This window comes from Marmota flaviventris, chromosome 3, assembly GCF_047511675.1.
Source record: "Marmota flaviventris isolate mMarFla1 chromosome 3, mMarFla1.hap1, whole genome shotgun sequence".
Classification (NCBI taxonomy): Eukaryota; Metazoa; Chordata; class Mammalia; order Rodentia; family Sciuridae; genus Marmota; species Marmota flaviventris.
In genome coordinates this window covers 7,990,487-8,005,005 of record NC_092500.1, presented here as the reverse complement: position 1 = coordinate 8,005,005, position 14,519 = coordinate 7,990,487, and the positions used below count along the sequence as shown (strand labels likewise).

At 37.9% G+C, this 14,519-nt stretch overlaps 1 protein-coding gene and 1 pseudogene across 2 annotated transcripts in view; one reads left to right on the top strand and one right to left on the bottom strand.

Annotated features, from left to right (window-relative positions):
* The window catches only part of Xpnpep3 (X-prolyl aminopeptidase 3), an 82,282-nt gene that overhangs the window by 44,893 nt on the left and 22,870 nt on the right, over positions 1–14,519 (top strand). Inside the window, exons 8-10 of one of the 2 annotated variants that reach the window (XM_071609453.1) lie at positions 6,208–6,385; positions 8,174–8,294; positions 10,114–10,193. In XM_071609453.1, coding sequence (XP_071465554.1) covers positions 6,208–6,385; positions 8,174–8,294; positions 10,114–10,193 — 379 coding nt within the window. Of the gene's footprint in view, positions 1–6,207; positions 6,386–8,173; positions 8,295–10,113; positions 14,330–14,519 lie in introns of those variants that run through there. The other variant, XM_027927264.3, reaches the window with a different exon arrangement.
* Positions 3,523–5,927, bottom strand: LOC114086471 (large ribosomal subunit protein eL42-like; annotated as a pseudogene).

Sequence of the window (14,519 nt, the reverse complement as noted above, 5' to 3'; positions counted from 1 at the left end):
CACATATAAGAATGTTTATAACATCTTTATTCACAATAGCCAAAACCTGGAAACAAATATCTATCAACAGAAGAATGAATATGCAACTTATGGTATACAATATGCAGTTTCAAATAATGAAATACTGATCAACCATAAAAATATTCTACTGATTAGATAAATTACATAGCCATTGTGCTCGAAGAAGAAAGTTGCACACAGAAGAGTACATATCATATGATACACAGAATGGTCAGGATGAATGAAATTATCAAGACAGTCTTTGCCTCTGGAAGAAGGGGTATTAATTAGAAATAGAAACAGGGAATACACCTGTCAGCTACACAGGAGGCTGAGTAGGAGGATCGAAAATCCAAGTCCAGCACTGACCCTGTCTCAAATTTTCAAAAATAACTGGGGATACGGCTCAGTGGTATAGCACCCTTATATTCAATCCCCAATACGATGAAAAGGAGAGAGAGGGGAGGGAAGGAGAAAGAAGCAAGAAAGTTTTCTGGGAAGGTTAAAATGTTTTGTATAATGTAGGTTTACGGATCTGTGGGTCAGGATTCTCCAGAGGAACAGACCCAGTGGGTATGTGTGTATGTATGTACAAATACTTACATGTCACTTAACAGTGAGGATATATTCTGAGAAATGCTTCCTTAAGTGATTTCATCATTGTGTGAACATAATGGGGTATACTCACACATTTAGATGGTATAGGTCAATCATTCATTGTAGCCTTTTTTTAATGTTTTTACTAGTGCATTATAGTTACACATAGTGGTGTTCATTTTGACATATTCATGCATGCATGTAATATAATTTGCTCCATTTTAATCCCTATATTTCCACTTTACCTCACCTCCTCCCTGCCCCTATTCCCCTTCTTCTTCTACAGTGGTCTTCCTTCTAGTTACTGTTATTTTTTATTGGTGTTTTATAGATATACATAAAGGTGGAATTCACTGTGGTATACTCATATATGCACATAATTTGATCAGTGCCTTTCTGTAGGTCCTTTTTCCTGTTCCTCCTCTCTCTCCCTCAAACCTCTTCCTCTACTCCACTAATTTCCCTTCTATTTTCATGATGTTCTCTCTACTTGTTTTTTTTTTTTTGTTGTTGTTGTTGTTGTTTTCTCTCCTTATTTCACTCTAGCTTCCAAATATGAGAGAAAATATTTGACTTTTGACTTTCTGAGTCTGGCTTATTTCACTTAGCATGATGTTTTCCATTTAACAGCAAATGCCATAATTTCATTCTTTATGGCTGAGTAAAACTCCATTGCGCATATATACCACATTTTATTTATCTGTTCATCTGTTGATGGGCACATGGGTAGGTTCTATAACTTGCCTATTGTGAATTGAGCTGCTATAAACATTGATGTGCCTACATCACTATAATATGCTGATTTTCATTTTAGATTAATACCAAGGAGTGGGAAAGCTGGGTTTTATGGTGGTTCTATTCCTAGTCTTTTGAGGACTCTTCATACTGCTATCTAAATGGCTGTTCTCATTTATAGACCCACCAACAGTGTGCTTAACCACTGAGCCACATCCCCAGCCCTTTTCATTTTTTTACCTTGAGACCTGTTCTCCCTAAGTTGTGTAGGAGGGTGGCCTGGAACTTGCCATTCTTCTGCCTCAGCCTCCTGAGTTGCATGACCCTGATTGCTAAGGATGTTGAACATTCTTTCATATATTTGTTGGCCACTTGTATTTCTTCTTTTAAGAAATACCCATGGGGCTGGGATTGTGGCTCAGTGGTAGAGCGCTCACCTAGCACGGGCAGGACCCGGGTTCAATCCTCAGCACCACATAAAAATAAAGGCATTGTGTCCATCTACACCTAAAATATAAATGTTTAAAAAAAAAAAAAAGAAAGAAAGAAAGAAAAAGAAATACCCATTTAGGGGCAGGGGTTGTGGCTCAGTGGTGGAGTGCTTGTCTAGCACATGCAAGGCCCTGGGTTCAATCCTCAGCACGACATAAAAATAAATAAATAAATAAATAAACAAACAAACAAATAAAGATGTTGTGTCCAACTACAACTAAAATATAAATATATGATGGGATAGGAGGGGAGGGGAGGGAAGGGGAGGGGGAATAGGAAGAGCAGCAGAATACAGTAGACACTAGTATTGCTGTATGTATATACGTGGCTGTATAACCAATGTGATCCTGCAATCTGTACATGTGGAAAAATGAGAATTCATGCCCCATTTGAATCAAATGTATGATATGTCAAGATCATTGTATTGTCATGAGCAACTAATAAAATATATAAAGAAAGAAATACTCATTTAGTTCTTTTGCCCATTTATTGATTTTATTTTATTTGGCATTAGGTTTTTTGAGTTCTTTATATATTCTGGATATTAATACCTGTCCAAGAAATAATTGGTAAAGATTTTCTCCCATTCTTCAGGTTCTATCTTCATTCTCGTTTCCTTTGCAGAAGCTTTTTGATATAATGCCATCCTACTTACTGATTCTTGGTTTTATTTCTTAATCTTTAGGGGTCTTGTTAAGAAAGTCAGTGCCTGTGTCTATATGTTCCAGTGTTTGACCCTGTGTTTTCTAGCAGTTACAAAGTTTCTCATCTAATTCCTAAGCCTAAGCCTTTGATCCTCTTGAATTGACTTTTGTGCTGAGTAGCAAATAGGGATCTAGTTTTATTCTTGTAAGTATGGCTATATTCCATTTTACCAGCTCAATATGTGGGTTTTGTTGTTGTTGTTGTTGCTGTTTTGGTACCAGGGATTGAATGCAGGGGCCCTTAAACACGGAGTCACATCCCCAGCCCCTTATATATATGTATGTATATATATATATATATATATATATATATTTTTTTTTTTTTTTTTTTTTTTTTTTTTTTTTAAGAGAGAGAGAGAGAATTTTAATATTTATTTTTTTAGTTTTTGGTGGACACAACATCTTTGTTTGTATGTGGTGCTGGAGATCGAACTCAGGGCCACACGCATGCCAGGCGAGCACGCTACCGCTTGAGCCACATCCCCAGCCCCCCTTTTTTATATTTTATTAGAGAGAGAGTCTCACTGAGTTGCTTAGGGCCTAGCTAAGTTGCTGAGTCTGGGTTTGAACTTGCAATCCTCCTGCCTCAGCCTCCTGAGTCACTAGGATTACAGGCGTGCACCACTGCACCCAGCCAATATGGTCTTTTGATGTAATTGAGAGATGCAGTCACGTGGGTCATGTAGAGCTGCTGCCATTGTAACATAGCAGACTGTTTACATTCAGCTTTTTTTGTGTGTGTGTGCAGTACTGGGGATTTAGCCCAGGGTAGCTGTACCACTGAGCTACATCCCCAGGCTTTTTTATTTTATTTTGAGACAGGGTCTCACTAAATTGCCCAGGTTGGCCTCAAACTTGCAATCCTCTGTCTCAACCTTCTGAGTAGCTGAGATTACAGGTGTGCACCACAATGCCTGGATTACAGTCAACTTTTTTTTTTTTTTAATGAATTTAACCTTAGCATTTTATTATCTTCATAATAAAACAATGAAGCTTAGAACTGGATCACTTGGTCCTTGCTCTTTTAATCTCCTCCCAGTTTAAAATGCTTGCATCTCTTAAAAACCAGCATTCTCTTAGATCTGCTTTTAGGCTCAACACACTCAAGCCTCAGCACAATCTTTGTAGTTTTAGGCTTTTTCCTGAAAAATCACCTTAGTCTGCCCCGCCACAGCCACTCTGTTTCCTGTCACAATGCCACTTTCCCTATGCATATAGAGAATCCTTGCCCCTCTTGTACTGTGTCACTTTATGAAGTTACTGTTTACCACACTTGTCATAGAAAGTCTGACAGGTTTTAGGAATGTTCACCAGGAGGCTGGGGCTGAGGCATAAGGATCACCTGAGTCCAACAGTTCAAGACTATTCTAGTCAATATTAGCAATATCTAGTCCAAAAAGAAATAAAATTTAAACATTTAAATGAAATAATGATAAATAAATGTATGATATGTTAAATACATAAACCAGTAACAGTCATTTATTAGCATTAGTCAGTATTACATACTGAACATAATTGTATGTGCTATATTTTTAGACAATTGGCAGCACAGTAGGTTTGTTTATTCTATCATCACTACACATAAGATGTATTCCACTGACATTTTGATGGCTGTGATGGCACCTAGGCAGTGGGAATTTTCAGCTCTGTTATCATCTTATGAGACCACTCTTACATATACAGTTGATCATTGACCAAATGGCATTCATGACTGTGCATAGATGTGTGTTTATGTATATAAAGGTAGGTAGACTTTAAAAAATTGACTCATGCAGTTGAGGGTCTGGCATGTCTGAATTTTGTAGAGCAGGTAGCAGGCCAGAAACTCAAGGAGGAGTTGATGATGCGGCCTTGAGTTCAAAACCTATAGGACAGACAGACTAGAAATTCAGGCAGGATTTACAATACAGTTTTGAGACAGAATTCCTTCTCTAGGTCTGGCATTTGAGTTTGTTTATTGTAGGCTACCTTTTGGTCCATGTTTTTTTCCATCCAACCATCCAAACTGTTAGAGCTTTTCTGCCCCCTTAAACCTCAACACTGAATCCAGAATCTCTTGCTTAGTGAAATTATAACAATAAACTCAGCCTGATCCAATTCTGTGTTCCTTCTGCCATTATCCCACACTGTAAATATCCATCCCATACATAGTCCCAGATTTTTGTCTGTATATATTGGAAAACTCCATGCAGTTCTTTTTAGAGTATTATATATCTCCTCATCGATCACACTTTGCTTTTTTTTTTTTTTTTTTGGTAGTTATAGATGGACAGAATTCCTTTATTTTATTTGTTTATTTTTATTTTTATGTAGTGCTAAGGATTGAACTCAGTGCCTCACACACAATAGCCCCAGCTCCAGTGGATCACGCTTTGTACCTAACCTTTCAGAGAGTGTTGGGACTCAAGTCTGGTTTAGGTATAGAAGCAACCAAGACAATTACTCAGTGGAGGTACCTGTGGGTTCTTAGACAGAGGTAGAAGGAAGACTCAGCAGAATTTGGGAGTTCATTGTCCCTATGTTCATGAATATTGATATATTCATTTGTCAAAATCATCATCTCAGATTGTACATTTCAGGGTATGTAAATTTTAACCAGGAGCTACTCTGTATTCCAGTAATCCCAGCTATTTCAGAATCTAAGGTAGGAGAATCACTTGAGTCCAGGAGTTCAAGGCCACCCTTAGCAACATAGCAAATAAGATTCTGTCTCCAAAAAAAGGACGGTTCAAAAAATTATTTAGTGGCACACTCCTATAATCTCAGCAACCTCAGAGATTAAAGCAAGAGAATTATGAGTTTGAAGCCACCCTGGGGGCTTCAAACTTAGCAACTTAGCAAGACTCATCTCAAAATAAAAAGAACTGGGGATGTAGCTCAGTGATAAAGTACCCTTGGGTTCAATCCCCAGTAAATATAAAATAAATAAAATAGTACTTTGTGGGATGAGGTCTGAGTGCATTTATAGATGACATAATTATAAAAATATTGATAATGGTTGAGCCTAGGGGGTACATAGGTGTTCATTTATATTACTATATTGTTATATTTAATCATTATATTAGAGTTCATCAAATTATGCAGTTATACCCTACAAATATTACAAAAACAAATATATTTGTACATTCAACTTTTTTGAATTTCAATTACTTTCTAAGGATGGGTTCTTTGAGCAGAATCAAAAGTTCAATTTATTTTTAAGGCCTTTTTTAAATATTTGTTTTCTAGTTGTAGTTGGACACAATACCTTTATTTCACTTATTATTTTTATGTGGTGCTGAGGATCGAACCCAGGGTCTTGTACATGTGAGTGAGTGCTCTAGTGCTCTACCGCTGAGCCACAACCCTAGCCCTCTTTAAGGCCTTTGATTTAATTGACTATACTATTTACACTCCCATCAAGAGTATATGAGAATACATATATTATCTCAGCTCATTAATAAGCACCTAGTAACCATCTGAAGGAGAGGCTGTGTTGCTGCCCCAGCTTGAAGGAGTGTCACTCTCCTACTGAGCACCTAGGAGTTCAGGATTCTCTTAGTAATGGTGTTTCAGTAGTTACCAAGTATCAACAATGCCTCAGCAACAGCAGCCTAGAATTCCTCTAATCGAACAGAAGCAAAGTTCTTGCAATATCTGATTATTCTGAATTTAAGGTCTTTTACTTTCCTGTTCATAGGTTCACCGCAGCTCAGGCAGAACTCTATGAAGCTGTTCTAGAGATCCAGAGGGCTTGTCTGTCCCTCTGCTCCCCTGGGACAAGCTTGGAGAATATCTACAGCATGATGTTGACGCTAATAGGACAGAAGCTTAAAGAGTTGGGGCTCATGAAGAACAGCAAAGAAAATGCTTTCAAGGTACTTCCCTTCTCTTGACCCCAGTTCTCAAGAATGCCAACATGCTGCTCTATTTTACCCTATATAAAGCTAAGTAGACACTTATAATCCTACTAACTCAGGAGGCTGAGGCAAACAGATTGCAAGTTCAAGACCAGCCTGGGTGATTTAGTGAAACCCTGTCTCAACTTTTCAATGGCTGAGGATGTGGCTCAGTAAGAGGCCCTGGGTTCAATCCCCATTACCACCAAAAAAAAAAGAAAGAAAGAAAGAAAAGATCTTTGTATTCTTTATCTGTAGAAAGGATTTGGCTTTAACATTGGTTGAAACAAAAGGAATCAGTACTTAACATCTTCCAGAAGATGGCAGCACATTTTGATTCTTGACTTACTGCGTGACCAGCTCAATGTTCAGAAAACAAAATGAAGTCTGGTTCATAATGGGTAGGAAAGGACATTAAAAAGAAGAGAAGTTAACTCTCAATCCTTTCGTGATGATTCTGAAGGTCAGAGGAGAGAATGTTTGTTGTTTGAGTGACATTGTTGAGATTTTAACACTATGTTCAAAAGCCTGTCTTTAATAAATTTTATCTGCTCCCAAAATGTAATGATGTCTAAAAATGTAAAACCTCAGCTTTAAAATTAATATGCTAAGTGGTCAAGCCAGATAGACCATTAAGCATCTTTCATCTCTAAGTTCAGGCTGCTCTAATCGAACAGAAGCAAAGAAGAGAATAGAAAAGAATAGAAATAGAAAAGAAGCTATAAAGCCAGGTATGCTGGTGCACACCTGTAATCCCAGACGCTCTGGAGGCTTAGGCAGGAGGATTGAAAGTTCAAGGCTAGCCTCAGCAACTTAATTAGACCCTGTCTCAAAATAAAATTTTTAAAGAGGACGAGGGATGTAGTTCAGTGGTAGAGTGCTTGCCTAGTATGCTCAAGGCTCTGGGTTCAATCCCCAGTACTGCAAAAGAGAGAAGAAAAGAAACTGTTGGGGTTCAAGCGGTAGCACGCTCGCCTAGCATGCGTGCGGCCCGGGTTCGATCCTCAGCACCACATACAGACAGAGATGTAGTGTCCGCCGAAAACTAAAAAATAAACATTAAAAAATAATTCTCTTTAAAAAAAAAAAAAGAAAGAAAGAAACTATTGGGGCTGGGGTTGTGGTTCAGCAATAGAACGCTCGCCTAGCACCTGGGAGAGGCTGGGTTCGATTCTCAGCACCACATAAAAATAAATAAAATAAAGATAGTGTGTCCAACTACAACTAAAAAATATATTTAAAAAAAAAAAAGAAGCTATAAATTTTCTGTTACTTAGGCTTACACTTCTTTAATTAACTGATAGAAATATCCAAGCTAGTGAATGCCTAATAATTATGCCTACTCCACAGGTTGCTGTAACCTACTTAGGGTGACCAGAGTAGGCTTCCTGAGAGAGATGTGAGAGTATTGAAAAGAAAAGGATCCTAATATGGTCATCTTCCCTTAACCAAGGAAAGAGATTTTCATTTGTCATAGTCATTACTGGGATTCCCCAAGTCAGCAAGTGTTTAGTAGATTTTTAGTGAGATGGAAATGTGGATTTAGTGTCATTGGCAGAATTGCATATAAGCAGAAGCTAGGCACATGTTAGTTACATTCCCCAGACCCATTATCAGGCCTCTTAAGCAATAGCCCAAGGACAGGTTAGGCATAAGTAGCAGAACCATTGGGAAAGTATTAATGCAAATCTCACTGATTTAAACATGCCCAACTTGCCCCTTAAGAGGTCCTTGCTCTAATAAAACTGTGGTTATTATCTCTTCTAGTCTGCTCGAAAATACTGCCCTCACCATGTAGGCCATTACCTTGGGATGGATGTCCATGATACTCCAGACATGCCCCGTTCTCTCCCTCTGCAGCCGGGTATGGTGATCACAATTGAACCAGGTGAGGAGCTCGGTCCTTTCAGGACAAATAATACTGTGATTGTTTGTTTTTACCTGAACCAACATAATTAATTATATAAAAAGAAACAGGGGACAGGAGGGACAGGGTGGATCTCTCCAGTGCAGAGGTGACTTCATTTTAGATTTATCTTTAACTTTCTTATTTAACATCACACAATTTGTTTAATTTCTTTTACCTTTTTTTTCACATAATTTGTTTAATTTTACTTCTCCAATAAACAACAGATGGTGAATGCTTTCTATAAGCAGATATTAAAAAATAAATCTGTTTTTGATTCTGCCTTTGCCAGGGCCAATTTGTGCTATTCTCCCAGTTGTTAGTAGTGGACTGCTCAAACTTCCAAAACCCAGTGAGTGCAGGCAGAGAGACCTACAGACTCTCCATGTTCAAATGCAACATCCCTGCAAGCTACAGTGAACTAGCCAGCATTATCCTACTGCTTAGTCTTCAACTCCTTTCTTATAAGCTTCAGTCAAATAGGTTTCCTGATTGAAGTGATACCAGGTGTCAGACAGAATACAAAAGAGAAATGGTATGGAAGATTAATGTTCCAAGAGTTAATTTTTTTATTTTTTAAATTAATTAGTTAATTATTTATTTTAAGTAAATAATAGTGCTGGGGATCAAATCTAGGGCCTCATGCATGCTAAGTAAACACTATATTACTGAGCTCCATACCTAGACCCCCAAGAGTTAATTTGTAAAAACAGACACTGTTTTCATGGTGAAAAGAAGATCATAACTTTAGATTAATGTTTTAACCTCTAAATTATAAAAATTATTGCTTGGAAATGTATTTCATACAACCCTTTGAACCCAGTCATTTGTTGTTCTGGTCTTAGATGGTCTTTAGTCTAATTAGTCTAATCTTGTTAGTAAATGGGTGCACATGGATTCTTCCTTAGATTTTTTGAATCCTCTTTTTATTTTTTTATTTTTTGTACCAGGGATTGAACCCAGGGGCGTTTAACCACTAAGCCACAACTCCAGCCCTTTTTTATATTTTATTTAGAGACAGCATCTTGCTGAGTTGCTTAGGGCCTCGATAAATTGCTGCAGCTGACCTTGAATTCAAAATCCTCCTGCCTCAGCCTCATGAGCCACTGGGATTACAGGCGTGCACCACTGTGCCTGGTGGGGAAAAAAACTTTAATGACTATTCAACAGTTTCTGCTTGTTAAGGCTAATAATCACTAAATAAATATTTAAATGCAATTTAAACACATTTAATATATATTTTATCTTTATTTTAGCCACATGCCCTTTTCCAGAGGAGCATTAGGCAAAGGGAGTGTACATATATAATCTGCTAGTTCCCAGCATGTATAGACATATTCATAAGTTAAGTAACTAACTTTAGTGTCCTACGTGAGCCAGTAGACTATGAGGGAATCATGATCAACATTGTCATGTAAAGCCTGTAGACTAATACACAAGATGATTGTAATGATAATAATTCTAGTAATGATATATCCCATATTATTGATCATTATGTGCCAGGCGCTGTTAAATGTGTTGTCTCATTTAATCCTCATAACTCGGGCTGGGGATGTGGCTCAAGCGGTAGCGCGCTCGCCTGGCATGCGTGCGGCCCGGGTTCGATCCTCAGCACCACATACAAAACAAAGATGTTGTATCTGCCGAAAACTAAAAAATAAATATTTAAAAAAAAAAATCCTCATAACTCTGTTAGGCTTAAGATACAGACACAGATAAAGAATTATAACTCATATTAACTTGCCCAGAATCACCCAGTTACTGCCATGCTGAACAATGCACTCTTCTCTCTACTTCTCAGGCATTTATATTCCAGAGGATGACAGAGATGCTCCAGAGAAGTTTCGAGGTCTTGGTGTGCGAATCGAGGATGATATAGTGGTGACTCGGGACTCCCCTCTCATCCTTTCTGCAGATTGTCCCAAAGAGATAAATGACATTGAGCAGATCTGCAGCAGAACCTCATGACCCCCATTGCAACTCAGATGCATCTCAGGTTCAAAACAGGCGTGCAGGCATCCCTGCATGTGTGCATTCTGAGTCTCCATGCATATTTATGCACATGTTTTATTTGGGAGTGCAGCAGCTATATATGATGTGTGTAATCATTACATGAGCTTTTCTAAGTAGATGGAAAAATGGAAAAGTGAATTTTGGAATGATTTCTTACTATGACTTTAGTAACATTAATTCTGTAGAATTAATGATCCAAACAAGTTTAATTTTTAAACGTAAAATATGGTTATATAAGTCATTTCATTCCATTTAACACATTTAAACATAGGGAAAATTCTCTTCTCTCTAGGTCCTTTCTTTTCTTTACTTTCACTGATGTCATAAGATATATGATGCCTGTATTTTGAGCTAATCACCAGGGTCTCTGCCTGTGCTGAGAGCTACATGTCAGTGACTTTGGATGGCCAGCACATACCTTTCATAACTCCTGCCTCCATATTCCATATTCTGCTTATGTACTGGAGCCACATGAATTTGCAGGGGCACTGGCATCCTTTCCATTCAGCCACAGTCCAGATTCAGCAACATGAGCTATTGAACAAAATAGTTTTGAATCTTTCTTGCTATTTGATTGCCTGAGCCCTAGAAAGTGTTTAGATTTTTCATAAGGAAGAAAACCGAACAGAAAGAAAAGAATGTGTGTCTCTTACAGATCCAGACCTCCAACTATTTCTTCTCTTCAATTTAAAGATGATTCCTTTCCCAGGCATCCCTGATTCCTTTATAAGTTTTTTGTTGTTGTTGTTGTTATTGTTATTGTTTTTGAGATAAGTTGTTTACCTAGGCTGGTCTTAAACTTTAGGGCTTAAGTGATCCTCCCATCTCAGCCTCCAGAGTTGCTGGCATGCCACTGTACCTGGCTCCTTCACAGTTTATTTACTTTGTTTTTTCTTTTTCTTCCCACCTCTCCTCCCAGTACTAGAACCTAGCGCCTCACATATACTAGGCAAGCACTCTACCTACCACTGAGCTGTATCCCCACATCTTTTTAATTTTGAGACAGGATCTTACTCAGTTACCCAGGCTGGCTTAGAACTTGTAATCCTCCTGGTCCAGCCTTTGCCTACCTGGGATTACATTTAAGTCCTACCATACCTGGCCACCACACCAGGTAATGCACTGACCTCATAAGTTACTCTTGAAATTACTGCACTGGCCAAAAGCAGATCCCCCACTTACCCTGTTAAAGTCAAAATAATGGTGTGGTTTCCTCTAGCTCTGATTTTTATATATATATAAAATCAATACAACAACTCAGTCTGTATAATGAACAGAAAGAACTAAATTACTAAAGATGGTTTATTCAGAAGCTTCTGTTTGAGGGAATTTCTAAGGATCAGTGCATTCACCTCCTTTAAACCCAATGTACAAAACATAATGGTTCAAGGGTTTGTGGTTTTCTTTTTTTCATATTTGTGTTAAGGAAGCTCAAGGCTAAGGGATTAGTAATCTAGTGCTAGAAGTTTGCCCATAGTACGTACTGAGCCAAAAACAGACAAGAGACAAAGATAATGTTACAACAAAAGTGAAAGAGATCACATTCTGACAGACAGTACTTATCCACAAGTGCCTGGTTCTGCTAATGTTAGCTAAGTGGCTGTGGGAATGGAGGCTGCACCAATGGAGGCTATATCCCCATTCCTGCCCTCCCACCTTCTTCCAATTCTCAGTCTGTGCTGCTTTCTAACAGAAAGGGAGGGGCATAAACCCACCACTCTGGCTTTTCATTCACCTAGCCTTTGTACTTTATTCTTTTTTTTTTTTTTTTTTTTTTTTTTTGTAGTTGCAGATGGACAGAATGCCTTTATTTTATTTGTTTATTTTTATGTGGTGTTGAGGATCGAACCCAGTACCTCACGTATGCAAGCACTCTGCCACTGAGCTACAGCCCCAACCCTCCTTTATTCTTTTTAAGTCCTGGAATACAGAATTTCCTTTTCATCCCGTAACTCGTTTTCTGTGGTCTTCACCTGGACATCAGGCAGAAAAGTTCTACAGAAGTACTGGAGTCTATAGTCCCTGCGCCACCATACATTGTCCTTTGAATTAACCAGATTAACCATAATAGCTAAGCGTTTGAGTCAGACTATTAGAACATAATGAAGATCTCATAGCTGTCTAATATATATTAGGATTTGTTGAACAGGTAATTTTTCACAGTGCAGAGATCTTATTCATTCTTAGCCATGCCACAGACATACCCTATATTTTCTCCAGTCAAAAGTATAATAATCAAATATTTCACATATACTACCAGGCTTTCCTACTGAGAACTTTTATTTAAAATTTAAAAATGAAAAGAAAAAAACCTTCTCCAGATATTGTCATTGGAATTTTTCCACTGCATTTAGAAATGTGGTTGTATCATCAATTATACCCTCTAAATGAAAGAAGCATATCTGGATAGGCAGTGTCACATGCTTTTATGAATTTATTTCAGAAATTGCTCTTCTCAGGAAACTAGAAGTGGAGGGTGGGGCTAAGTTTTCTTGTTTTTAGTTTTTTAAATTAGAGACACAACAGTAGGAATACTCAAATTACAAATTCACTTCTTACCTTGACATGATGAAGCATGCCTGTAATCCCAGTAATTTGAGAGGCTGAGGCAGGAATATCACAAGCTGGAGACCAGCCCCAGCAATTTAACTAGACCCTGTCTCAAAAAATGTATATAAAGCTGGCGTAGTTGACATATCTAAAATCCCAGAAATTTGCGAGGCTGAGACAGGAAGATTACAAGTTCAAGACCAGCTTCCGTAACTTAGCAAGACCCTATCACAAAATAAAAATAAAAAGATCTGGGATGTGGCTCAGGGGTTAAGTGCCTCTGGGTTCAATCCCTAGTACCAAAAAAAAAAGCACTTCTCCAAATTCAGAAGGTGTGCCTTTGATGGTGGCTTAAAATATATACACCCTTTCTAGAACATTCATAGTCTTTTCTCTTTCTCTCCTTTTTTTCTCTCTTGTTTTTCTTTCTTTCTTTCTTTCTTTCTTTCTTTTCTTTGCAGTGCTGAGGATAGAACCTAGGACAGTGTATCTCATTAAAACAAATTTAGCTGCTCTGTATTTCCAGATATTTATAATGCACACCCTCTTCAGCTTTGTTATTAATAAGGAGACTGTAGCTATGAAACACAGGTGCTTGCCTCTCCCCTCACCTGTGCCCCTCAGATCACAGTGACACACAGAGAACCCTCCCACCAGTCTATCGATCTAGTGATCTCAGGGTCCTGTGTAACAATGTTTCGATAACCTACCCATAAAAGTGTTGGAATTCAAGTTGGAACTCATCTGCCATCCTTCAGCTAGTATGACAGTGTTACTTATTTGTGTGTTAGAAATTGAATGAGGGCCTAAGATGGTGGCACCATAAAGGACCCCATATGGAAGGTGTTTTTATTTTTTTTAATACTTTTTTAGTTGTAGATGGACACAGTACCTTTATTTTGTTTATATGGTGCCAGGATCGAACCCAGTGCCTCACGCATGCTTGGCAAGTGCTCTACCACTGAGCTACAACCCTGGCCCTGGTTAACTTTTTTTTAAATTTTAGTTTCCTCAATCTGGATCCATAACCCAAACCTTAAGCAGGAAAGGTAAGTTTTAAGCCCCAAAACTTACTTTTAAGCTGAAGCATTTTTCATGTTCTAGGAGTCATAAAAAGGTGAAGGTCATCGCATTCTAACATTGTGGCAGAATTCCATAGTCAAACCACACCGGTCTGGTTGATCTTGTCTCTTCCTATGTGTCACTGAGGAACTTGGAGTATCATCTCTGCTGTTCAGGTCATAGTCCCTACTGGACACAAGGCCTCTTGGGTATACCGTCTTTGTTAGTATTAATGCTTTGTATGACTTCTGTGCAATTATATAAGTTCAGTTTGGACAAGATGCTGTTACTTTTTAAGGTTCTATTCATTGAAAATGACATTTGTCATTCCCCAACAAGGGGAAAGCATTTGTTACTGTCATTTTTAAAATATACTATGAAACAATATAGAATTGTTTGGGGTATGTGTGTTATTTTATAATCTAGGGTTTATAGGTTTAAATGTGAGAACACTTTGTTTTACAAAATATTTTCTTTTACAAAATATTCATTTAATGGCATCACAAAATCTTTTTTTTTTTTTAAAGAGAGAGTGAGAGAGAGAATTTTTTAATATTTATTTTTTAGTTTTTGGCGGACACA